The sequence below is a fragment of the Gracilinanus agilis genome, chromosome 5, assembly GCF_016433145.1.
Source record: "Gracilinanus agilis isolate LMUSP501 chromosome 5, AgileGrace, whole genome shotgun sequence".
Classification (NCBI taxonomy): Eukaryota; Metazoa; Chordata; class Mammalia; order Didelphimorphia; family Didelphidae; genus Gracilinanus; species Gracilinanus agilis.
This window is the reverse complement of record NC_058134.1, coordinates 209,740,901-209,767,590: the sequence shown is the minus strand read 5'-3', so window position 1 is coordinate 209,767,590 and position 26,690 is coordinate 209,740,901. Positions and strand designations below refer to the sequence as shown.

At 39.7% G+C, this 26,690-nt stretch overlaps 1 protein-coding gene across 1 annotated transcript in view; it reads right to left on the bottom strand.

Moving 5' to 3' along the window:
• Positions 1-1,435: 1,435 nt before the first annotated feature.
• The window catches only part of AKR1E2 (aldo-keto reductase family 1 member E2), a 33,984-nt gene continuing 8,729 nt past the window's right edge, over positions 1,436-26,690 (bottom strand). Inside the window, exons 3-10 of the mRNA XM_044679481.1 lie at positions 26,539-26,655; positions 20,860-20,937; positions 18,356-18,478; positions 15,207-15,304; positions 14,468-14,531; positions 11,112-11,195; positions 5,827-5,909; positions 1,436-2,076 (exon numbers count right to left, since the gene is read on the bottom strand). Coding sequence (XP_044535416.1) covers positions 2,034-2,076; positions 5,827-5,909; positions 11,112-11,195; positions 14,468-14,531; positions 15,207-15,304; positions 18,356-18,478; positions 20,860-20,937; positions 26,539-26,655 — 690 coding nt within the window. The 3' untranslated portion in view covers positions 1,436-2,033. The remainder of the gene's footprint in view (positions 2,077-5,826; positions 5,910-11,111; positions 11,196-14,467; positions 14,532-15,206; positions 15,305-18,355; positions 18,479-20,859; positions 20,938-26,538; positions 26,656-26,690) is intronic.

Sequence of the window (26,690 nt, the reverse complement as noted above, 5' to 3'; positions counted from 1 at the left end):
ATATTGGCTTGCATTGCTATCAGCCCTTTTTTGGCCAACCAAGTTCTTGCCCAGTTGCTGATTTTGTTTTCCTTGGGTCATTGCTCTGGTTCTTTCTCTTAGAACCATGGATTCAGCTCCTCAAGCATACTCCAGCACTTTAATAGCCACACAGGTTTCTCATCCATCTGCAAATTCTATATCTGTTCAGTGACCTCTGTTTGGACTATTTTTAGTTACAGTGAGTGGTTTCTTTTAATAATTAATATATTGTATCATATATCATATATATAATTAATATAGTATAATATAAATAATAATACTTCTTTTAATATAGTATTTATAAACCAAAAATCCAGCCTCCAGAGAATTTCATTTGTTATACTAGGGAATTCTGTGGCTCCTGGAAAGCTTGTCATGTCAGTGAACTATTGAGGTTGCTTCATTCAGGTATGCAATTATTTTTCTAAAGGAAAAGCACTGGAAATATGGACTTTAAAAAATAACCAGGGGCAGCTGGATAGCTCAGTGGAGTGAGAGTCAGGCCTAGAGACAGGAGGTCCTAGGTTCAAACCCGGCCTCAGCCACTTCCCAGCTGTGTGACCCTGGGCAAGTCACTTGACCCCCATTGCCCACCCTTACCAATCTTCCACCTATGAGACAATACACCGAAGTACAAGGGTTTAAAAAAAAAATAACCAGTTGTTTATATATGAGTACTATAGTATTTCAGATGCATACTATATGAGTATATATGTGAGCAAAGTGTTAATACTTGTTTTCATGTAAGTGTGATTCATACTATCCTAGCATTCTGAATTAAGCAAACAATTTTACCAACTCTCAAAAATAAACCAACAAACAAATTTTCTCACCTAAGAGGATACTAAAGTAGTCTACCATTTCCTTCTCCAGCTCATTTTATAGGAGAAGAAACTGAGGCAAAAAGGGTTAAATGACTGGGTCAGGGTTACACAGCTAGGAAGTGTCTGAGATCAGGTCTTCCTGATTACAGCCCAGACTTATTTTTTTTTGCAATTTATACATTTATTTTTGCAATTTATAAAATAATTTATTGAAATTTATAAAATAATTATTTCTCCTGGCCCTCTGGTATAATTTTGCCTGCAAAAAATGTGGTTAGAATCCCCAAAATTGTTCAGGCACTCTTTACACTTGACCATAGACCTGGCCAGTTTGATTCATTTCCTTTATTTGACCTCTGTATAGTCTGAGGACTTTTTTTTTAATTTTGAAAAATTCAATTAATTAATTAATTAATTAAGAATATTTTCCCATGGTTACAAGATTCATGTTCTTTCCCTCCCCATTTCCCCTCCCCCTATAGCCGATGAGCAATTCCACTGGGTTTCACATGTGTCATTGATCAAGACCTATTTCCATATTATTGATATCTATACTAGGGTGATTGTTCAGAACCAATATCCCCAATCATATCCCCATCGACCCATGTGATCAAGCAGTTATTTTTCTTCTGTGTTTCTACTCCCACAGTTCTTCCAGTCTGAGGACTTTCTGATGGGAAAAACAATTACAGGAGAGCCAAGTCCTTTTCAGTTGAGAAATTCCCTATTGAACAAAACTTGTAAAACATATATTTGAGTCCGAGGAAACACTGTCACCCAACTACTCCAATAAAATTGCATCCTTATTATTTCATTTACCATTAACTTATAGTAATACATTTCTCTACATTGAATTAACTAGATAAGGTAAATTTAGGCACTATAGCACACAGGCCGACATTAGCAATTTATCAGTCAGTGTTCTAGAATCCCTCAATACCCCGTATCTTTAGTCACTTAGATCATACTAGAGGCTTTGTAGAAAATGGCAAGTTTGGCCCATGGTGCTGGTAGGGCAAATAACACCCTTAATAGTTCCTAACCAAAGCTGCTCCACTACACATTTTTGGGTAATCACAAAACTCCTTCTGGGATTGGGGCAGTTACAGAATATTTTCTAGAGATTAAGATTTCTGTCTTTTCACTCAGCTGAGAAGGGCAGGGCAAGAAGTCCAGGCAAGACCCTCCTCAGTATTCGATGTTGAAAGGATAGTCTTTGTGATTTTTAGAACTGCAAAAAAAAAGAAAGAAAGATCTTGTTAGAAATTGGATGAAAAAACATTTGAATTGAATAATGTATGAATTGTTTCTTCCTGATGGTATAAGGTTAGTCTTAGCTCCACTTAGTTGAATGCACAGGAATATACTTTATCCAGAAACTTAATAACGCAGCTATAGCAGGAAGTAGGGGAAAGGGCAGGAAGAACCAGGCTAGATTTCACTGAAATAGGGAATTCCCTATTTCTAAGACAGAAGGTAAGGGTTAAAAGGATTTTTTTTTTAAGATGGGAGGTCTTTAAATCTGCCTTCAGATACTTCAAATGCAATACTGTTTTGATTCTAAAACAGAAGGTAAGGATTAGAATAAAAAAAAAATGAGAGGCCATTTTTGATTGTTGGAGCCCTAGTATGCCTTCCCTTCTGCTCTAAGCTCCTGAGGAATTAAATGATTTTACCCCCCACACCCCAAACTGGTATTTGTCTCTAGCCACAAGAGGCCCCATTGCCTCTTAATCGGTCTAATTAACCCTAATCATTATAAGAAAAACATTTTTCAAGACCATTTGACAGTACACAAAGGAAGGTATAGATGGTTCAGTGAAGAAGGCACAACTTGGCAGACCTTTTAAAATTATTTGACTGTCATACCCAACCCAAGAAATGTGTGTGGTCGGTGCTGTTGTCATTAACTGGTTCTGCAGAACCACCATAGCGATTCCACTAGGAGAACCAGTTCCTAAAAGCAGTGCTATAACACTGGCAATCAGCTGAATAATGGTACAGAGGAGCTTGGTTATGATTAGTCATTGTTTTGTGAAACAACTTCTGTGACAATGAATTGTTAGGTAGAGTATGCCTCCAGCAGCTAAATGTTAACAGGAATAATTTTACCATCAGAAAGCCTTTAAAAAACCCTTTCCTTCTGTCCTAGTATCAAAAAAAATTTATAGTAGCAAGAGCTAGGCAATTGGGCTTAAGTGACTTGCCCAGGTTTGCACAGGTAGGAAGTATCTGAGGCCACATTTGAGACCCAGACCTCTGGACTCCAGACCTGGTGCCTTTACTCACCTTTGACTTGCGTACTAAGAGAAATAAGGGACTATTGGGTAGCAGATATAGTGGAGACAGTGTGAAGTATAACCTCAACATTCCCTTCCTTATGACAAAGAGTAATCTTAATAGGATAAGGGATTGGTCATATAAATATAAGTTCTTTGCAACTTTTACTACCTCGTGACAGTTAAGACAGATTTCCATTGGGGTTTGGTGACCCCTGGGCAATTCTACGTCTGTAACTCCTCCACTTACTTCTCCCTTCCCCAAGGGTAGTATGGGACTCGTGTCTGCACATCATCATTTTATACACTGGGAAGACAAGCTTATGGTTACAGATGGACCAAAAAGATGGTGGCCAAAGAAGATGTCCCTAGAAATCAGATACTACATCGTGAGACTCTGAATGAGCTTTTGGCTAGGGCAAACTGAACTGTGGGGGTTTGGTCCTCCATCCACTTCTGTTCTTCCCATATACCAATATTATATTTTGTGCCCAAAAAGGTAAGTTACATCTCCAAAACTCACTCTCTTCATGGGGGCATTTGACCCAAATTCTTGTCTTAGTTTGGATCCCTCATCTGTTCCAGATATAAATTAAGTTCCTATTTGATCCTCATGTTCTAGACAAAATGTTCCAGCTCTACCATGGCTTTCTGCCTTGATTCCAGCATTGAGAAAGGATAAGTGACCAGAACAGCCTTGACCAGGAGACAGAACAGTATACACCTGCCATTTTATCTGATCCTGACGGTCATGGCATCCACCACTAAAGCGTGATTGCTGACTGCATTAGGGTGAATCCCATAATTCTTGATTCCAGATGGAACCTAGTAACTGCATTGGGATGTCATTTTGTTTCCCCCAAATAGGATATTTTGGGTTATGAAAAGAATGTCTATCCCTATGCTATCTCTACCACCGCTACCCCTCATTACAATTCCAAAACATCAAAGTAGAACCTGAAGGAATAGTTTTGGGTCTGCTCTAAAACACCTAACTTTTCAGATGGACAAGAGCTCATAGTATTTCAACAACTATAAATACATGTTTAACTCCACGTCATGCCTTATCGCCACTGGCAAAATAAAGTATGGTTGCACACTTCCTGCTTATACATTTCTGAGATGCACTTTTAAATAACAGGAGGGAGAATTTTTGGAAAAACAATGAATAAGCATTCATTTAATGTGGATAAGGTGCCAAAGGTACTGAGGTTCCAAAGGAGGGGAAAATTTCTTTCCTCGAGGGAAAATAGAGCACTTTTCACTCCTGTAACTGTATTAGAATGATACACCATGCCCAGAGAGAAGTACTGTACTGTGATAATGAGATTAAATCTACCTTGCCCATTCTCAAATCTAATCATCAAAAGTGTAAACAACTCCACTTAACTCAGAAGTTGGGAGATCTGTGACCCACGTGTGCTAGAGTGAGTGACAGATCAGAATTTACTAATTGCCTCCTGGACAATCCTAAGAAAAGTGGCTGTTGTGATTGGACACATAAACTAAGAAGAAGGCACAGGAAGTGATGAAAAAGAAGCCTCTTTAAAAGAGTGTTCAGTGACTTCAGCTGATGCACTTCTTGTTCACTGCTTGGATGTGGAGGAGCTCTGACTGGGACCCTGAGACCTTGGTGAGATCTTTCTTAAATCTTTCTCTTAGAACTACACATGGTGAGTGAAGAAGGCTGACTGACCAACTTAACTTCCCTGGAGGTACTAGCCTCCGGGAGATTCCCTTGATTGGGAGAAGCCCTCGTGGCTAAACCCTTTGCTAACTGACTTTTAGGCTCTCTGGCTGGGCCTCTGGAGCCCTGCCATTGTAAAGTCCAGACTTGAATACACATCTAGTTCTTTAAGTTATATCTCTTACTCTACCATCTTCTCATCTCCCTACTTCCACTCTCTCCTATATTTTGTAAATAAATTAATAAAATCATTTTAGGAATTGGTATTTATTAAGTTCCTTGGCAACACACCTTTAAATATTAATATATCCAATCAAAAAAACCCTTTTCCCTTTTATAGTATAAAGTATAGACATTTGAGCAAGGCAGGATTAACACCTGGGAGAATCAGGAAAGGTCTTTTTAAGGAGGCAACGACTGAATTGAACCTTGAAGGGGGACAGGGGTTCTAAGACACCAAGAGAGGAGGAAAAGCATTTCCAACATCTGTGTAGTAACAGATTGTGCAGTGGAAAAGAAGCAAGAGAAAGGGAAATGTCACAAGTGAGGATAACAGTTCAGACAATTAGAAACATCAGAAGAAATTTGCCTCTGATTGGCTAAAATAAAACACCAGATGGGGCAGCTGGGTGGCTTAGTGGATTGAGAGTCAGACCTAAAGATGGGAGGTCCTGGGTTCAAATAGGACCTCAGACACTTTTGAGCTGAGCAAATCACTTAACTCCCAATTCCTAGCCTTTACCACTTTTCTGCTTTAGAAGTGATATATAGTATTGATTCTTTTTTTTCTTTAAACCCTTATCTTCTATCTTAGAATCAATACTATAGGAACTATGGAATCAATCTAGGGTAAGGACTGTCATCCTATTTGAAGCATTTCAAAGCTGGTCATCACTGAAATGGCTTATATTGTGGCAATGAAGTGTTTAATACCCTCCTTCCCCCTCTCATCCCCAGTGATTATCATTAACAGAACATGCACTGCTGGAAGCAGAAGGGAGGAGGCTAAACTTACAAAGCTAAGTCAGCCAATCGAAAATTCCTATTCAGGCTCAGGATGGCATCCATTTCTTCTTTTGTGAGTTCAAAATCGAACACCTGAAAGTACAGGATAGCATAACATTTATTGCTGAAAAAGAGATTAGCTCAAGGTAGTCAGGTGGCACAATGAAGAGTGCACCAGGTGTCAATCAAGGAGGTCCTGGGTTCAAATCTGGCCTCAGACACTTCCTAGCTGTGTGACTCTAGGCAAGCCACTTAACCTCAATTTCCAAGCCCTTACCTGTCTTCTGCCTTGGAATCAATACTTAGTATTGATTGTAACTTTTTTTTTAATTAAAAAAATTTAAGACCTTAAACATTATCAATGAAGAGGCAGCAAGCTTAGTGGATAGACTTGAAGTTAGAGGGATAACAAGGTGGCTCAGCAGATTGAGAGCCATGACTGGAGACAAGAGGTCTTGGGTTCAAATGTGACTTCAGATACTTCCTGGCTTTGTGATCGTGGGCAAGTCACTTACCCCACCATTGGCTTGTCCTTACCACTTTTCTGCCTAGGAAGCAATACTTGGTATTGATTCTAAGAGAGAAAATTAGGATTTAAAAAGAAAAGGGGGGCTTGATAGTAAGAAGACCTGGGTTAGAATCATGCCTCAGGTACTAGCTATGTAACCTCAGAGAAGTCATGGTGTGAACCTTAGTTTCCTCATCTATATAATGGGGAAAATAATAGTACCTTCCTCACAGGCTTATTATGAAGATACATTAAGATCATGTATATAAAGGACTTTGTAAATCTGAAAGCATTAAATCACTTTTGTCATCATCAAAATCAGCCCCACTACATAGTCCAGACTTCTTATTTTGAAACCGAGGTAAGGCATAGAGAGCCTAAGTGACTTATGAAAGGTCATACAGGTAGTAAGCATCAAGGTTAAGACATGAAAACTCAAATCTTCTGACTATAAATCTGGGGCTCTTTTGGCTACACCACATACTGGTAGGAGAGTTAAATCTCCTTAAATTAAAGTCAGGAAATGGAAAACTGGTGACAAATATTTATAAGGCTATATTTTCATGAATACAGTTAATGATAGCAGGCTCGAGTATAATCATCCAGGAAATTAGTCTGTCGCTGATCTGATGACTCCTCTCAAAAACAACTCCATAATATTACATTTCTAAATACTTAGGAACTTAGAAACCCGATTCATTGCCTTGTAACCTTTTGGGGGGCAGGGGGGACTCTGCTCTTAGTTCTAGTAGATTGATGAGTTCTGACCTAATCTGATCCAATCTAACATTATATTTCATACAGGGTTGCAAATATTCTTTTTTTTTAATTTTAATTTTTTAGAAAAATTTTTCATCGTTACATGATTCGTGTTCTTACTTTCCCCTTTACCTCCCCAAATCCCCCCCAACCCCCATTGCAAACGCACATTTCCACTGGTGCAAATATTCTTTTGCCAAGAAGAATTAGCTTGAATATTTTCCCCTTCACAACAGATGTCACACTAATAAGTGATTAACTCCCCGACACAATAGGGAAGTTTCCCCAAAGTCACCATTACATAATCAGTGTCCTGAGAGAATTTTAGTACAGCTGATATTTTGACAGAAAGCATAAGTCACCTAACAGGCTAGAGCTTAGAGAATTTAACTCAGATATGAAACTTTGGATCAGGTCAGGGATAAAAGAATTTCTAGCCCAAAAGTTACATCTCAGCTACAGCCTTGGCACTATCCAGTCAGTTCCTGCACTGTTTTCAAAATTCTGGCTTGAACCATGAGCTTTAGCTCCAGTATTTGCTGATTAGATTGTTAATTTGCTCCCTTTCTGCTATCCATTCTTTCATGTATAATTTTTTTCCTTTCCCTTTCCCTCTATAAAATTCCAATTATATCTTGTCCATAGAAAACTTTTAGAAATGTTATTCATTTCTAGATTGGTTTTTGTTTATTGTGAGACTTAGCTCTGATAATAAATCAATTATTAAAATGTACTTATCAATTACTCCTTGAATATTTTTACAATTTCAGGTTTTGGCTATAATTTCCCATTAAAATCCTTAGATATCAAGGATTCAAATAAAAGTCTATAAATTATAAACTAAGAAATTCTTGGCTTTGGAGACTTGGAGTCTCGGCCAGCTTGACAAGGTCTTCGACTGCTTTCTGCCTAATGGATTGCTTATGACTTTTGTAAAAGCTGGAATATTTTGTAACTATCAAGTTTTTACTGTATAAATCCCCAAAATATCCCCTAAATTGGGAGAATGATGGTGCCTTCCTTGTACAAAAGAGTTAGGAGTCAGGGGAAAAAAGAAGTTTCTCCCCCCCTCAAAAATATCTTTCCCATTTTGGCAATGGGGCTCAGGGTGGGAAAGGGAAGGCATTTAGGCCTGTGTTTCCAATGAATTTAGGAAGCTCCTACATAAGGAAATCTACTCATGCTGGTCAGCAAACTTTTCTGCAATTTATAGTCAGAGCTGTCTGAGGTTAAGTGACTTGCTCAGTCATACCCAGTCGGTGTCCTGAACCTAGGACTATCTGACTCCAAATCTGGCTCTTTAGGTTCTTAAGCCAGACTAATTTTTATCTTTACTATACAGTCTATCAACTAGATATTCATCTGGGTTAAGAAATTTTTTTTAATCCAGTTATACATTGACAGGGTTAAACTTATCTGTTATTTATACCCTTATATAAGCTACTAAATAGCTCTGTCACCCAGAGAGAAGGGGAATTTTTGTTTTTCTGTTTATTGATTTTTCTCTGATTACATGTAAAAACAGTTTACAAGATTTAAAAAAAAAATTGAGTCTCAAATTCTCTCCTACTTTATCTCGCTCTCCCATACTACCTGCTGAGATGGCAAGCAGTTTGATATAGATTTCACATGTACAATCATGTAAAATATATTTTTTAAATTTTAATCTTTTTGCAAAAGGAAACTTGAACACAAAGGAATTCTCCTCTTTAGTGGATTTTTGAGACTCTTTTACCAATTGGCCTATTCTGTTTTCAAAGTATTAATTTCTTCAGTATTTTGTTGTGCCTCCTTTATCAAGCTGTCGACTCTTTATTCTGTGATTTCCCTGTATTGTTCTTATTTCTTTTCCCAACTTTTCTTCTACCTCTCTAATTAGATTTTTAAAATCCTTTTTGATCTCCATGAATTCTTTTTGGGCTTAAGAACAATTCATATTTTTCTTGGGGGCTCTGGACGTAGCAATATCGACTTTGTTATCTTCTTCTGGAGTATTTTTTCCTTCCCTGTCACCAAAATAACTTCTATATTGAGTTTCTTTTTTGTTTGATTGCTCATTTTCCAGTCTTTTTCTTTTCTTTTAATTTAAAAAACTGTTACACAAAGTTGGGCCCTGTAATGGTGGTAAAGGCAACACCATTCCAATCCAAACTTGAGGTTCTTTGTGCAGCTGTCATCAGAACTAGCTCTGAGGATCTATAAGCTTTCAATTTTTCTAAGGTGGTACAACGTTAGGAGAAACGTGTTTAATACTCTCCTGGCCTGTGCTCTGGTCTATGAGTGACCACAAGCACTCTTCTCTCTTGGCACTGTGCCCAGGGCCCCCTGATTCCCTGTGGCCTCAAGCCCTGGTGTGAGCTAGTGTTCCTCCTCCCCCTGAAATTGTGAAATAAGATTATGACCTGGATCTGTACATGGGCAATGAGGCATGAGTCTTGCAACCAGAGCCAGTATGGGCCTCTTGTAATCTTCTAGGCAATTGTCCAACGTCCCCCACCCACCCCCCCTTACTGTCTTTGGCTGAGAGCTCCAGAAGTCTTTGCTGCTGATTCTGCCACCCTAAGACGTGTTGCCATGGTGGGGCCACCCTTGGCATGCTGCTTTGTGCTCTACTTCCACCCTGGTGCAATAGATCTTTCGTACCAAGGCTTCTAAGTCGTTTGGGGCTCAAAATTTTTTTATCTTGTCTTTTTTTTTTTTAAACCCTTAACTTCTGTGTGTTAGCTCATAGGTGGAAAAGTGGTAAGGGTGGGCAATGGGAGTCAAGTGACTTGCCCAGGGTCACACAGCTGGGAAGTGTCTGAGGCCGGATTTGAACCTAGGACCTCCCGTCTCTAGGCCTGGCTCTCAATCCACTGAGCTACCCAGCTGCCCCTATCTTGTCTTTTTCTGGGTTGTGTTGCTCCAGAATTCATTTTGAAGTGTTGGACCATAGTTTTTTGGAAGGTAATTTGGGAGATATCAGTTGGGTACCTTCTCCACCATCTTGGTTCAAAGAGGGAGTTTTTGAATGGAGGACAAGAGAAGGTAATTTGATAGAGTAGCCTAAAAGGACTTTAGCAAGATGGGATTTGGGGGAAGTATAGTGGAGAGAGAGCCAGGCCTAGAGTCGGGAGGACCTGGATTCAGATCTGGCCTCAGACACTGACCCTGAGCAAGCCACTTAACCCCAATTGCCCAGCCCTTACCATTCTTCTGCTGTAGCATCATACTTGGGATTAATTCTAAGATAGAAGGTAAGGGGGTTTTGTATGTGTCTTTGTTTGTTTTTAAGGAAGAGAATTTGGATACATAAAGGGATGGAGGAAAGCATGTATGTGTCAAAAAACAAAGGTCTGAGATCTAAGAAAGGCCCCTAGCAGCAGCAATAATTCAGGTAAAAGGCACTACAGAGCCCTGGCCAAAGGAGTTAATGTTACATGTTTGGCTAGAGCTTCTCAATGTTTTTTGCTTTATCTAATATCTGTAGCTTCCCAAACGTAACCAACCCCACCTGACTTGGCTGACATAGTTGAGGCTTCCCTAGCACTTCAATATTCAGCTTCAATTGAGTTCTGTTTATCTGTATTTACCTAAGTCAGTGCTACTCTGCAAATATTGACAACTCTATGTGATTTATTTTCCCAGATAATCAAGTAAAAGGACAAAGGACCATTTCTTCTATTTCTCTTGCAGCTTGGCCTCAGTCACCCCAAATTTCTTATAACAATGTAATAGACTCCATCATAGGTTTACAGACTGATTTGGAAGAAAATTTAGAGATCTTAGAAATCTTCTAGTTCAAACCCTTCCTTTTGACAGGGGAAGAATCAAGCTTGAAGGAATTCAATGACTTCCACAGGGCCAGATAGGCAGCAAGTAGCAGAATCAGGATTTACACCCAGGTCTTCTGAATCCAAATCTAGTGCCTGCCCATTCCATCCTATCTCCGGTTCCCTGATCCTTAAGAAAATGGATATTGCAGAAGGACAATTCCCTTAACATCTTTTGGCCTGACACCTGGTGACTTCTTAGCCAGCAATACTTACCTCAAAATTCTCTTTTATTCGACTCGGTGTGACAGACTTAGGGATTACTGCCACATTTCTTTGTAACTGAAAACGGATCAAAACCTACGGAAAAGACCCACATATGGAAGATTATGTGAATTTAGTTCATTATAGCTTTTCTGTACAAAGAATATACTTTTTTTTTACGATCATACCTACCCATCCCCAAAGTAACCATTCCAGTATGTAATTTTTATTATAGCGACACCAGAGTCTGAAATTCATTAACCAGATTCTGCCATCATATCACATGGGAAAGGTCAGTGAGGCTCCGCTCTCTAATAATGATGATAATGGAGCAAAATGAATTCTCATAATAAATTCTGCCTCCCCAAACATTCTGAAGTATTCTGAAGGGATTCATTTGCTGGGGAATGCTACGGATACCTCTGTTCTTATTCTAGTGTTCAGGGAGGGGTTAAACAAGAAACTGTTCATGGAACCAGGAACACTTTAGATCTTGTGAATGGCTGAGCACTGAAGTGGACCTTGGAAGAGTCAACACCGTCATTATCACTGCTATAATCAAGGTGCCACTTAAGCATCCTCACAGGTGACACAGGGTTATCGTAAAAGAAGTTGATAGAATGCAGCTTCTTTCATCTCCATCACAAGAGGAAAAAAAATCTCTTTCACCTTCTTGGGGACCTGATATTTTATGGCATTAAGTAGAAAATGGCTAGCTCTACCCTAGATGTTGACAAAAGGACGTTCACACATACCAAGTCAGCAATAGCCCTATTATCATCGTTAAATATCTTCCTCATTCCGAAAGGAAATATATCCTTATCTTTTGAAGGAATTAATATCTAGCAGCAAGAACTACTAGTGAGCAGAGAGAACCTAGAATAACTGACTACAGGGCTAGCATTTTCTCCTCTTCTTTCAGGCTCAGTGGCAATCTTTATTTTTTTTTAAACCTTTACCTTTCATTCTAAAATAAATACTGTGCATTGGTTTTAGGGCAGAAGAACAATAAGGACTAAGCAATGGGGGTTAAATGACTTGTCCAGGGTCACACAGCTAGGAAGTTTTTAAGGTCAGATTTTAATCCAGGAGCTCCCATCTCCAGGCATGGCTCTCAATCTCCTGAACCACCCAAACCCTCAGAGCTTCTCTATGGCTTTGCTTCTGCCTGCCTTTCTAACTTCATCTCATACTCCTTACTCTTGTTCACATACTTCATTCTCCAGTCAAACTAGATGAGTCATCACATGAAAACATCTTAGAGCTTTCCCACCACTATGCTTTTATTCACATCATTTCCTATACTATAATGCCACTATTGTAAATATGACTGACCCTCCAAGATTTAGCACAAGTAGCTCCATTTAAAGCATTCAGGGAAGGGTACAGGGGAGCAATCTATGGACGAAAGGGGTATTATAGACTCTGTATCTGTGAGTCCTTTAGGCAACGTTTAGAATAGAACCAAATGGGAATCCTTAGGGTTACCTGAACCATTCCACTTTGTAGTGCTTTATGCCATAAAATATATATACTACATACATGCATACATATGTATATATTTACATAAGTAAGTATATATACAAGAAAATATCAGGGACCCCAAAGGGTGAAAGAGATTTTTTTCTCTAAAGATAGAAATGAAAGAAGCTGGAGTACCTCATTATACCAGCTCCCTGTGTTACCTGTGAGGATGGCTGATGACATTTGGCAGCTTATGGTAGGACTACAAGGAGCTGAACAAAGTCAACGTGCCCATCTCTACAGCTATTCCTGAGTCTATCAATATTGTAGATCTGGTAGCTTAGAGCCAGGGTGAGTCGTATGGGGCCATTAGCCTTGCCAAAGCTTATTTCTCTATTCCTGTGACTGAGATTAGTCATAAACCATTTGTTTTTACCTAGAAAAGAATTTTATATACTTTCATTGTCTTCCAGGGCTACCTGACTCTTCCTCATATTATTATTCCCATTATACTTGACAGGGAACTAAAAGAAGACTCCCTTCCTATAGTGGTATACCTGTGTAAATGCCATTGTTGGCATAATGTTAACTGGGTAAGATGAGGGAACTGTGGCAAGGGCCCTAGACCAGATGCTGGCCTAACTACGAGGGACAAGGGCAAGAATTAACCTTAAGAAAATCCAAGGTCCAATCCACTTAGTCAAATTTTTAGGAAAACAGTGAGAAAGGAAAACCCAGAGGATTCCGGGCATAATTCAGAAGTTATTATTCTGGTTTCTCCACAATCTAAAAAGGAAGCCCAAAGACTTATTTGACTCTAGATTTTAAGAGAACCCACATTCCCCACCTGAGTATCCTGATGGCCCTCATTTACCAAGTCATCCTTTTCAAGTAGGGTACATAACAACCCTGAAAGATCTAAAGTAGGCTGTCCAGCCATTTATCTCCTTAGACCCTTATGACCCTGAAAGGCCCAGGACTCTTTAAACATTTGTCATCATTCACCACATGGATCAGATTAAGATTTGAGGCATGCCTTTCAGAAGGAGAAAGGAAAAATTTAGGATTTCTGGCCTTTATTCTTCTCCACCTTTCTGTTTTATTCTGTTTCCCCCTTTTTCCCTTAGGAAGACTGTCTAATAAAAGCCCTCCAAGCATTTAAATGGTGGAAAGTCCTCTAGAAGTTCCTTAAGACCTTGCAACTAAAGGGTCAGATATGTTAGGGCCAGGGATTCCCTAATGTAGCTTCTTTCCTTCCACCTACAATTTGGGAAGATTTATGTAAAAGAAAACAAAGCTACCTCAAGGGCTTGACAAGCTTTACTTTCCTTAATGTAGTTTCCTTCTCTTCCCCTCTTCGTCCTTCAGTTAACACTAGGCAGGACCAGGACAAAGCTGCCTCAGGACCTTATTGCCCCGGATTTCTGATCGTGTTTGTAGGTATACAAAATCTCAGTCCTGTGGAATCTAAGCCTCTCAGGCTCGGTAGCTGTCCAAGAGCACACAGGTCACTCTGATGACCTGCCCATCGTTCGCATCTCCATAAAGAGGCACGAGGGATCTTGTCCAGAGCAGCTAAGTACTAGTGTCTACATGTTGCATGTTCTCACTGTTTTAGCAAACCTCATTTCATAAATGTTCATTGGCTCATGAGTGATTCAGTTCATCCCAGCTGAAGTGGAACTAAGACAGTGCTGACATTAGAGCTATGCCGCCAACACAAGTATATGCTTTATTTGTTCTAATAGACTCCAAGATCCTTGAAAGCAGGGACAGGATTTTATTTACCTCTGGATATCCCACGGAGCCTAGTTTAATATGTTTTACATGGAAGCCACCCAAAAATGTTTAGTTAAGTTTGTTGAATCATCATGAAGTATGGGGGTACTTTCTAATTCCTGTACCTGAGCTTCAGATTTCTTGTATTTTTCTGCAATCTTCTTAATAATGGGTTCATTGGAGACATTACTAGAGAGAGGGAGAACAAGGGAGTTAAACAGAAGACTAACTACCAATCCAACTTTTTCTATCCCCTCATCACCACTCCTCTGGACTCTTAACACTAGACTCCTAATGGGTCTCCTGCTTCCATATTCTCCCTTCTCTAATCTATCTTTCTATAGATGAACAGTATCAATAATTAATTAAGAATTAGGTTAATCAATTAATAATAAATAAACAATCAAATTAATTATTAAAACAAGGATCTCATGTTGTCACCCCCTTATACAAAAAGCTTCAGTGGCCTCTAGGATACAAACTCCATGTGTTAAATATTTGAAAAATTCACAATCTGGCTCCTTTCTAAGCTTTCCTTTTCTTACCGTGCCCCACGCACTGTACATTCTACCCAAAATGTCCTCCTTACTATTCTATATACACAATATCTCATGTACAGACCAGCTTCCAGATCTGGTCTATACTCTCTCTTCACCAGCGCCTTGCAGAATTCCTCGCCTCCTTCAGAGCTCAGCTCTTGTGCTCCCCCTACACACAAGGCCATTGCTGATCAACCCAGTTTCTAGTGCCCCAACCCTGTGAAATTATTTCATATATAATTTATATTTACTTGTGTAAATATCATTTCCCCCGGTAGAATGAGAGCTCCCTGACGGCAGAAATGAGTCAACAAAACATTCTCACCTTGTGCCCCCAAGTGGACGATAGGCTGTCACAGAAATACCTTTGGAATGGCAATAGTCGATCAGCTTCTCCTGAGTACAAAATGGGTGGCTCTCTATCTAAAATCAGATTCACAACTTATATTAAAAAAGAAATCATGTTAACCCTTCAGGTTTTTTATGGTCAGGTTCTTAGCAATACCCTACCAATTGTGAACAGACTTTCGGATAAAGAGAGAAAAAACGTTCTGGTAATGTTATGGCAGCCAGTTCTTGCAAAGAGGGTAGAGCTCCCAGTTAGAATGCTTGGCTTGATAAAAGACCCTGGAATAATGAGAATGTGGAAGAAAGCCTTAGAGGGTTTAGGTTAGAGGGAAAGGGACCAGGAAAGTCCTTCTGATGTTTCAACTGAATCTTGAAGGAAACTGAATATTTTAAAAGATGGAGTTGAAGAGTGAGAGCATTCCAGACAAGAAGCACAGCCAGAATGAAAGCAAAGAGATTGAGTATTTTGTATATGAAGAAAAACAATAGGTCAGTATAGTTGAACTGTAGGGTACATGTAGGAGAATAATGTAGAAGGCTAGAAAGATAAATCTGAGTTTCCTCCTCTGTAAAATGAGAGGTTTTGACAAGATGAAGTTTAGGGCCCTTTAAACATCCTAATATTTCTTAAGAATAGGAATGGGGGGCGGGGCAGCTGGGTAGCTCAGTGGATTGAGAGTCAGGCCTGGAGACGGGAGGTCCTAGGTTCAAATGTGACCTCAGACACTTCCCAGCTGTGTGACCCTGGGCAAGTCACTTGACCCCCATTGCCCACCCTTACCAATCTTCCACCTATGAGACAATACACAGAAGTTAAAGGTTTAAAAAAAGCCCTGGCTACCTCCCCAACTCCAGCTGTTCACTCTCTCTTTCACATGCACCATAATCCTACCCTACTCCAGATCTACTATCCTTTTCCATTATATGCTCCAAAATGCCTACCACCGAATTAACAAATGTCTTCTCATCTTCTAACACTTCCTATCTTTCTACTTCTACACCTCAGTCTCTTCTGCTGGATTTCCCTTCATGCCAAAGCCACTAATTGTGGGAGTAGCACCTGATCTATATTCCTATATTTTTTCACTTGTGACTCTGCATCTCTATGCAGATGGTATTCCTATCTATTTGTTCACCCTAGCCTCTTTCCTGAACTACAATCCCACATTGCCGTTTGCCTATTAGACATTTGGAACTGAAGATCCCAGAATATCTCAAACTCAACATGTCTAAATCTCCCCCAACCCAAACCATCTCTCTTCTGAATTGTTCTCTTCTATTGAAGGCACCACCATCTTTCTGGTCACCCAGCTAACAACCTCAATGCCTCACTTTCTCTGAGCCCACATATATGTCATCAAATTTAGGGCAGAGTTTGGGTGGATCGCATGCAGCAATACCAGGATTAATAAACACTAGGTTTATTACTATGCATGGCCAAGTCTAGCCTTTCAGTGTATGAATAAGCATTTCAGCAGGGAGAGTTACATGCCATCTGCTTAATGCACTGTTCCATGGGGCAGTGTGCAAAGCGGCGCTCCGGATGGGCAGTGAGAGACACATTAGCTACAGCTGAAGACCCATGGCTGCCAGTGTCCCTGGTATACACAGATTTTCAAACAAAGATCCTGCTGGGACAGCTTCTTGTCACAATGGGGTGATGGGGTTAGGGAGCATCACAGAAGAGTAACAAAAGGGGATATCTAAAAATGAACAAAGGAGGTCTTTTCAAAAGGAGCGAGGAAGAATTATAATTGTGAACCATTAGCAAGCTAGAGGGAGACTTTCAGCAGCCAGTTCTAATTAGAACTGGGTACAATAAAAGCCTTAAGCAAACTGGCATTGTATAACAGGAGCCAGGCCTGAGAAAGTGGGGCCACAGAGTCCCCTGGCTATTCAACATCTAGTTTGTTGCCAAATTTTGTCATTTCTGTCTCCACAACATTTCTCCTATAAGATATATTTCCACTTGGATTCACACCGCCACCACTTGAGTTTAGGCCTTCATTAATTTTTATTTAGACCATTTCAATAGCTTTTTTAAAAAAAACTCCTTACCTTCTTTGCCTTAGAATTGATATGAAGTATTGGTTCCAAGGAAGAAAAACAGAAAGGGCTAGGCAATTTGGGTTAAGTGACTTGCTCAGGGTGGCATAAATGGGAAGTATCGGAGGCTAGATTTGAACCCAAGTCTTCCCAACTCCAGACCTGGCACTCTCTACCTAGCTGTCCCTGCAATAGCCTTTGGATTAGATTCCCTGTCTCACATCTCCCACTCCAAGCTATCCTCCATACTATTGCCAAAGTAAAGCACAGATTTAAATAAAAGATAAAGATAAAGATAAAGCATTCCATCACCACCACCCCCAACTGCAAAAATTCCTCTTTAAATTCTTATCTAAAATCCCCTATTACCCCTAGGATCAAATCTCCTTTTGGCATTTAAGGTTCATCCCAACCTGGTTCCTTCCTCTATTTCTAGTCTTTTAACATATTCCTTTTTCCATGAACTCTCTCAAGCCACAAAGGACACTCTAGTCCCCATTTCTGTCTCTGAAAACACTGGCTAGGATGTGTCTGAGATCAAATTTGAACCCAGGACCTCCCATCTCCAGGCCTGGCTTCTCTATCTACCGAGTCACCCAACAGTCTGGAAATCTTACATCCTTAACATGGGATTATGAAAATAAATCTCCATATACTTGGAGCAGCACGTTTAGGATTCCACCCTATAACTAGTTCTTTGCCACTAGGGATTGTTTCACTCATTGTATTTGTATCCCTAGCATATTTCCTGGCACGTGGTAAATGCTTGATAAAGACTTATTGAATGACTAATAATAATATGTGATAACCCTTGTAGAAATGCAGGCTAGCTCACAACCAAACCAGAAGATTTCTGTTCCATGGGAAAATGATGTCACAGGACGTGTATTGTAAGAAAAAATCTCACTTGACTTCAGGTAAGCTAACCTTGGAAACAGGCTCTTGCCTACCTGCCTGTTAACATAACCAACAATTTATCATGGGCAATCAGAGAGGGTTAATTCTAATAGAGGAATAAAACGGAAAAGACATTTGTATCTATTGGCAAATTCTCCAACTCTTTTACAACAAACAACTCACCTGGTTGTTTGTGGGCTTGAATCGTAAACCAGGCTTGTTCAGAAGTCTCTCAATTTGTTTGTGGTTGAAGTTTGAAACTCCAATAGCTTTCACCAGGCCCTCACTCAATAGATCCTCCATAGCCTACAAGAGAACAGAAAGTACATTTAACATATGAGAGAGAGAGGGAGAGAAGGAAGGAAGGAAGAAAGGAAGGAAGGAAGGAAAGAAGGAAGGAAGGAAGGAAGGAAGGAAAGAAGGAAGGAAGGAAGGAAAGAAGGAAGGAAGGAAGGAAAGAAGGAAAGAAGGAAGGAAGGAAGGAAGGAAGGAAGGAAAGAAGGAAGGAAGGAAGGAAGGAAGAAGGAAGAAGTCATTAAGTCCTTAAGATGTGCCAAGCACTACTAAGCACTTTACTAATATTACTTTATTTGATCCCCATATTAACTCCAGGAAATAAATGTTAAATTGATGACCCTATGACTTTGCCTCTTTATCCCCATTCTTCCAATCAGAGCAAACCCCCACCCCCCAAATCCATGTTTCCCTGGGGAGAGGAGGAGATGGAGTTAATCTACTCTGTTTTGGACAGCTCTGCCCTATGGAATGCCATATAACCCTAATATATATATATAACCCTTTAAAATACTTCCTATCTATCCACTCCAGACATCTTGCCATCTGCCCTGCCACAGATCCATATTTCTCCTCTTTCCCCAGCCTCTTCAGCTTTCTATCTCTTGCTCTGGCAATAGTAATTAAATAAATATTGCCAACGATTCTGGAAAGGGCATGAATTCACTTGCCATTTCTGTAACTCCCAGACCAAAACCCCCTTCCCTGGCCACAACTCCCCCACACTGTATTCTCTTCCAGGCCATCCTCTGTGCACTAGCCACTCTTTTCCCCTTCTTGGCCCTTTAGTGAACCAGTTCAACTTTACATTATCCTCCTCTCTTGAATCTCTAGCTCCCTTATCATATCACCAAATATGGCTTGCCTTAGCTTACTCCCATCATTCACCACCTTTGCTCCTATCCATATGTTGCTGAGTGATGTTAGAGAAAATCAAGCAACAGTTCTGATAGGATCCATTATAAATTTGTATTATTGTGGTTCAATTTTTTCAGTTATATCTGATTCTTTATGACCCTGTTCGGGGTTTTCTTGGCAAAGAAACTGAGGTGGTTTGCGATTTCCTTCTTCAGTTCAATTTACAGATGAAGAAACTGAAGCAGATAGTGTTAAGTGAATTGCACAGGGCCCCAACGCTTTTCTACATTGGATTTTTGTGCTTCTTTTCCATTTGGCCAATTCTGCTTTTTTATCACTGTTATTTTTAATTGTATTATTATTGTTATTTATCATTATTACTTTCTTTTTGTATTACTTTAATTTCTTTTCCCCATTTTTCTTCTGCCTTGTTTTCTAACTGCTTTGATCTCTCTGTCCCCTTTTGAGTCTGTGTCTTGCTCTTCTTTGTCATCATAAAAATTTTCTATGTTTAGGTGTTTTTTTGTTTGCCATTTGCTCATTTTTCCAGGCTATTTTTAAAAAATTTTTAAATTTTTAAAATTTTACTTTTGTCTTAAAGGTGGACTCTGTTTAAAGCTGAAGGTTTAGTTTTAGTTTTCTGAAGGTTTCAGTTCTTCCAAGGTGGTATGACAGCCTGTGGGCTGAGAGCTTTGAAAGCCACCTCCCACTGCTGATTCAAACTCCTTTAGAAATTGCTGATAGCTTGCAGGGGTTAGAGCATCCTTGTGCAGACTGCTTGCCCCAGGGCTTGGGGCTTCAGTGCAGGCTGGGTCAGGGCTCTGGGCCTACCCTGAGGCTAGTACCCAGCCAGGCATAGCTTGCCTTGACCTGGAGTTTCCATGGGAGTCTAGGCCTTCATTGTTGGCTTGGACAGAGGCTTAGAGTCTCACTCTGGGCTTGTACCAGCCTGGTGCCCTGCCATACAATGGAACTTGGGCCTCACTACAGGCTTGGGCACGGACTCTGGACCTCCTCTTGGGCTTTAACCAACAAGGTATTATGGACTGCTTTGCACCAGGGCTTGGGGGCTCACTATAGGCTTGCGCTAGGGTTTGGAGCTTTAAGGAGTCAGTGTGGAGTGCTCTGCTGTTGGATTAGGCAATTTCTTGGGGATCTTGATGTTGGCTTGTGCCCCTACCTTGAACAATAGGCAGGGGATAGGTGGCTTGTACTCCTCAGTGCGGGGGTTTTACTTTCAGCTCCCCTCTCAGTCCAGTGAAATAAACCATCTCTGCCTACTTTTGAAGTTGTTTTCTGTAGGAGAGTTATTTCTCTCTTGTTGGTTCTGTAACTCCAGTATTCATTTTGAAGTGTTATTTTAAGGTTGGTTGGAGAGGATTCTCAGAGCAGTTCCAGCTTTTTGTACTGCTAATCTGCCATCTTGGCTCCACCTCTGGTAGATTCCAAGGCAGTCACTCTTGATGAAGACCCTACAACTTCCTAAACCAAAAGTGGAATGTAAGCAATTTTCATCTGTAAGAGTGTAGGCTCACCTCCCATGTGTCCAAGTAGTCTGTGTCACTGGCAATGGCCATCCCATTCTCATCTTTGGGTAAATCATCACCTCCTGCCTGTTAAGATAAGGAAATTAGCTTAATACAGCTCTCTTTTTGTTATCCTTATTGAGTAGAACAAAAGTTCTCTCTCCTTAACTTCCTTTTTTTCTTTTTAACAATTACTTTATGCCTTAGACTTAATACTATGTATTGGTTCCAAGGCAGAAGAGCAGCAAGGGTTAGGCAAATAGGGTTAAGTGCGCAAGGTCACACGGATAGGAAATATCTGATGCCATATTTGAACCCAGATTCTCTTGACCCCAGGCCTGGCTCTCTGTCCACTCTGCTACCTCGTTTTCTCCAGACAAGAATTTTTAAAGATCGTGAGACCTAGATATGTTTGTAGTCAGCAAGGAAGAAATTAGTAAATAGGGAGAGATTGAAGATAGAGAGTCAGAATGACTGAGAAGAAAATATGCTGGGAAGACAAGAGTGAGGGCAAAGTGGGGACCAAGGGAACAGGTAACACAAAGGATTATGTCGAGGAGAAAATTCTTCCAACTTCAGAGACTAGAATAAAGAAGGAGCTTTGAGATATTAAAAAAAGAGAAGAGAGAGCTCACAGTGAGTGGACTTTTTTTTTTTAAGTAATGTATGAAACAAGGTCCTCAGCTGAGGAGAAAGTATAATTGGTTAGAGGAGAGAAGAAAAGATCTCAAATAATTTCAGTGGGAAGTAGGAAAAAGAATGAATTGGGGAGGAGTAAAAAGATTGCTACAAACTTAAGGTTAGATAACAGAAACTTGTAAGGACCCAGACAGCTCAGTTCTGTTGCTTCCTTCAGATCTGTTCAATAGTAAGTAGAAGCAGAGGAAGAAGAAGAAGATGGAAGTAAAACAAGATTGGGTTTGGCAAGGCATAATTGGCAGTATAATTTTTTACATGAATGTTGGAGGTCATGATTTTTATTACTGACTCCTTTCTTGGCTTTTGCTTCCTGTGAATTTTTGGGACTCTACTGCTTTTCTTCCTGAATTGTAGTTAATTTGTATACTTGGCAGATACATACATAAGTGATTTTATTCTTCTTTTTCTATTTAAAGCCCTTTTGATTAAACTTGCAAGGCTACAAGCAAATGAATTCTTTCGATCCCTTATTAAACACCAGTCTCTGCTCAAGAGCTCATCATTCCTCTATTTCAAACCAGAAATCCAACTCTTGGTCTCAGGCACCAATCTTCTTATTTAGCTATTCATTTCCCTTAAATGTTTCTTTTATACAATCCTCACCTTCCTCCAGCAGCAATGAGAAAAACATCATTCATGGCCTTAGATCTTTCATTTTCTTGTCCTATATCTCCTAATCCTTACTCACTTCTGATATTTATTATCTATGAGATCTTGGGCAAGAAACTAAATCTCCTTACTTTGTTTAGTCATCTGCTAAATGGTGTTGGTCTATCTAATCTCTGAGGATTCTCCCAACTTTATATCTCTGAATTTATGATCCTAAGACCTAGTACTTTCTACATGACTTCTGACAGTATTATTTGATTTAAGAAAAGTGAGTTTAACAAGTATTAGGAGATGCCTGAAAATATCTTAAAATACATGTTTTGAGAAGACAGAAGACATCTATCATCAGGATCATACACAAGGTGTAATGCCAAAAATTTGTCCAATCTACAATAAAAACAAAACAAAACAAAACAAAACAAAAAAACCAAGGCAGAACTCCAAGCCAATAATTATGAAAGAGACCTGGCCCCCTTCAACAAATAGGATCCTAGACCTTCTTCATTGTCTAAGACCCAAATTTGCACCAGAGTACAGATTTTATATCTTTCAAGGCCCACATCATAGGCTTTGAATCCCAGATGGTCCAGACAGTGTAGTACAAAGTGTAATTTCATTTGGTGAATTGCAAACCTTTAGAATGACTATTAGGCATTCGGGGTAATCTAGGTCAGGCTGCTGGACCCTGGGTCCAGCTCTGGTCTAAGCTATCCCAGATGAGTAACAGAAAGGGTCACAAAGGGTGGAAGGGATCTTAATATATCTTGGGAACTTGCCACTGAAATTTATGACATCTCTAACATGTAGTACTTAAGCCATTATGTCTAGGGTGGAGACTTCTTTCTACTATCTTATAAATCATGCAGACAAATTAAAGTTTAACATAAAAGAACATTCTAGTCAACTATAAACCTAATCTAATTATATTTATTTATCCAGATTATATTCTGATTTAAGCCTAGTTAATTATCTTTAACTGACTAAATATATGTTAAAGTCTATTAATACGTTAAACTGGGTAATATTGATAGAAAATTAACACAGGAATGGAATCTGATTTAGGATGGGTAGGGGACTACTCAGAACAGTGGTCCAAGTATTTCTTACCAAGTCATTTTCATCTTTTTTTTCCAATCTCTTACTTTTTGTCTTAGAATTGATACTAAGTATTGGTTCCATGGCAGAAGAGGGGTAAGGGCTAGCCAACTGTGGTTAAGTGATTTGCCTAAGGTCATACCAGTTATATTGAATCTCTGGGAGTCAGGAGTCCACACTGTGATTGACAGGTGAATCCGTTGGATGTCAGAATGTTCCCAGAGGGGCATGCGGACACAGGAGGGGGTAGTTAGCCCAGGGGGGTATAAAACCACCCTGGCAGCCCTGGCAGGGGTTTCTTTCTTTCCCGAAGACCTGAGATCAGTGGATCCTGGTCTTTTGTGGGATTGAGACTTGCAGACTCAACCTTGCAAGCTCCTCCTGTTTGTTCCTGTACCATCAACAACCTGTACCCAGACCATCATCTCTGATTCTACTGCCCCTAGAAATTAGGAAGTCAATCATTTTAGTTATCTAGGTTTCCCAGGGCCTGGGACGGATCTGGGAAGTGGGCAGGAGAAGAAGAAGGTGGAAAGGGTAGATATCTCAAACTGGTTAGGCATATCATCTAGTGAAGAAGCTGAAACATCTACAGCAGTTTGCCTACTCTAGTGTGGCTGTGGCCAGGCTGTACCAAAGAGAAGCTAACCATCCTAATTCATTTTCTTGCCTACAGTTTAGAGATTCACCATCATTTTAATTAGGGTCTCCCAAAACCTCTATCCAATCCCATTATCCTTCTTTGTTAAATACAATCAAAGTTTTAAAGTACCTTCCTGAAGTGGTTATTCAAAGCTTCTTTGGGAAGGGAGAGATGCAGTCAGATACCAACATTACCAAGCTAAAGAGCCCATTATATAATATCAATTAACCCCAGGTGGGTCCGGAAGGGATATCATCCATTGACCTAAAGGAGCCTGCCTGGGCAACTGTTATAAAGGAGGGAGGTGTCATCCCATCCTTTCTCTATACTTCATCTACATACATCTAGTAGAGGAGTATCATTTATTATAACAACCACTAGGAAGTGTCTGAGGTCAGATTTGAACCCAGTTTTTTCCATCTCTAGATCTGGCCCGAGCAACCTAGCTGGCCAAGGTCTTTTCATTTCAGTAATACCTTACATTAAGCTGGCATTCCCTTTGAGAAACTAGAATTACCCCTATATCACAAGAGGCAGTGGAATAAGAATTTTAGAATGTTTAATAAACATTTATTGAGTGGTTAAAGAATTTAACTGATAAGGTGGAACAGAGTAAGGAAACCAGGCTGGCAGAAGACTCAAAAGTATGATATATATCAGTTTAGTAGGCTGAAGACCAATGATAGAGAAGGGAGAGAGATATGGGTTGATATCCTAGATATAACTAACAGAACATATAATTCAAGATGGTGGTCAAAATGCCTCTCACATAGGCATTTTCCAAAGTAATAGCACTAAAACCTGGGGTAGCAGTGGAGCTAGCAGCCACTCAGTTAATCAGCATCACTTTTTTGGAAACAGCTCTAATTCATGGCCATTCAGGTAGTTCAAAGACCATGTGTAATAAAGAGATTTAAGGAAGGAGAAAAGTGCTTGCTGGAAATAATTATTAAGCTGGTTACAACCAAGGAGATTTGGGGGCATGTTAAATTATTAATTAATATAAACGACATTTATATTAATTAATTAAAAACAATTATCAATCAATTAATTAAATAATTAAGCAATTAAATAATGAATTTAATTAAATGGTAAATGATCCAGCAGGACAGTTAGGTGGCTCAGTGGATAGATAGCCAGGAGACAGGGAATTGTGGGTTCAAATCTGATCTCAGATACTTCCTAGCTATGACTCTAGGAAAGTCACTTAACCCCTATTGCCTAGCCCTTGCTACTCTTCTGCCTTGGAATTGAAACTCAGCATTGATTCCAAGACAGAAAATTTTACCAAAAAAAAGGTAAAAGATCCAGATGCTGGTAATTGTCTGTTGTAATGGTTAAAATTAAATCACGAGGCTGCTAATAGCTTTAGTAGCTTTATTACATCAAAGTAATGATAGTAAAGAGAGGGAAATGTAGGAAAGAGGTAGAGTAGCTTAGCTTACTACCCAATTTGCCATTTGATGGACTGAAGCTCACCACCAACAGGGGTTCCTTCAGGTTCCAAGCTCCAGCCAGAAGGGTGTGAGAGAGAGAGCAATTTTCTCCACCCACTAGCTGTCCTACATCACATCTCAGGAACCAATCATAGTTTCTTAATTTGCCTGGCACCACCCAAGGGGCAGTGCTTATGGAATCAGTTTCCCGTCTGGTTGCTTTCAACTTCCTTTCTCTGTACTTGCACATCTCAATGGTAAAGGACCTCCAGGTCACTGATTGAAAACGAAGTGACATAATTGAAAGGGAAATTCCCTTCCCACAATGTGAAATAGGAATCATATACCTGCATTGTTCAGATTCCCTGACATGGACTGTTTTTTTGCAGGAGCCCTGAGGACCTGTGTTGTGTTGTGTCTGCTTTGATCCTCTCCCTAGGTAACTGCATTTTTGGAACCTTGCTAGGAGCTGGCTGTCAGCATTCTGGTCCTGAAAAAGGACTTTCTGATTCACTTTAGGTATTATTTTTAATAGTCACTCTCTGAGATTCTGTTCCAACAACCTCAGGACATATTTAAAAGCTCTAGATGTAACTGTACAAAAGAAATAAAGCAGAGAAAATATATAAGAAGTCAGAAAATCACTCTGGAAATCCCCAGCAGCTATTCCCAGGAGGCAAAGCATTTCTACTGCCTATTGTTATCTTCTAACCACAGAAGCTCCATGAAGAAACTAAGCTTTGTGTACCTTGGAAGGTTAAAATTATGAATGTTAGAGATGGAAGATATCTTTGAGATCATCTAATCTAAACCCATTCTTCCTCAGATGAGGAAACTGAGCTCTAAAGAGGTTAAAGGATTTGTAGGAGGGGATATAACTAACTGGTGACAAAACTGGGAATAAAACCTACTATTCCCACTGAATTTAGTTCAAAAAAAATGTATTTAGAACATATGATTTGCAAGATACTGTTCTAGCTGCTGGGAATAGAAAGCCAAAAAAAAAAAAAAATGCCACGGAATCAAGAAGTCTACTTTCTACAATGGAATTCAAACAAATTAAGGGAAGGAGAACACGAAGAAAAAATAAGATTTCATCAGCTTCCTCTGAAATAGACTCCAAAGTTGTAAATCTGAGTAACAGCCACTCCCTATGCTTACAGGTAGAAAAGGGACTAAGTCTGAATGATAATTACCATACTGTACCTTAAATCCCATAGGCCAGTGAATGAGGTAAAGGTCCAAATAGTTCAGTTGTAGGTCCTTCAGGCTCTTTTGGCAAGCACTCCTCACCAGGTCCTTCTGGTGGAAGGTATTCCACAGCTATCAAGAGGGAGAGTAAAAGAACTACCATCATA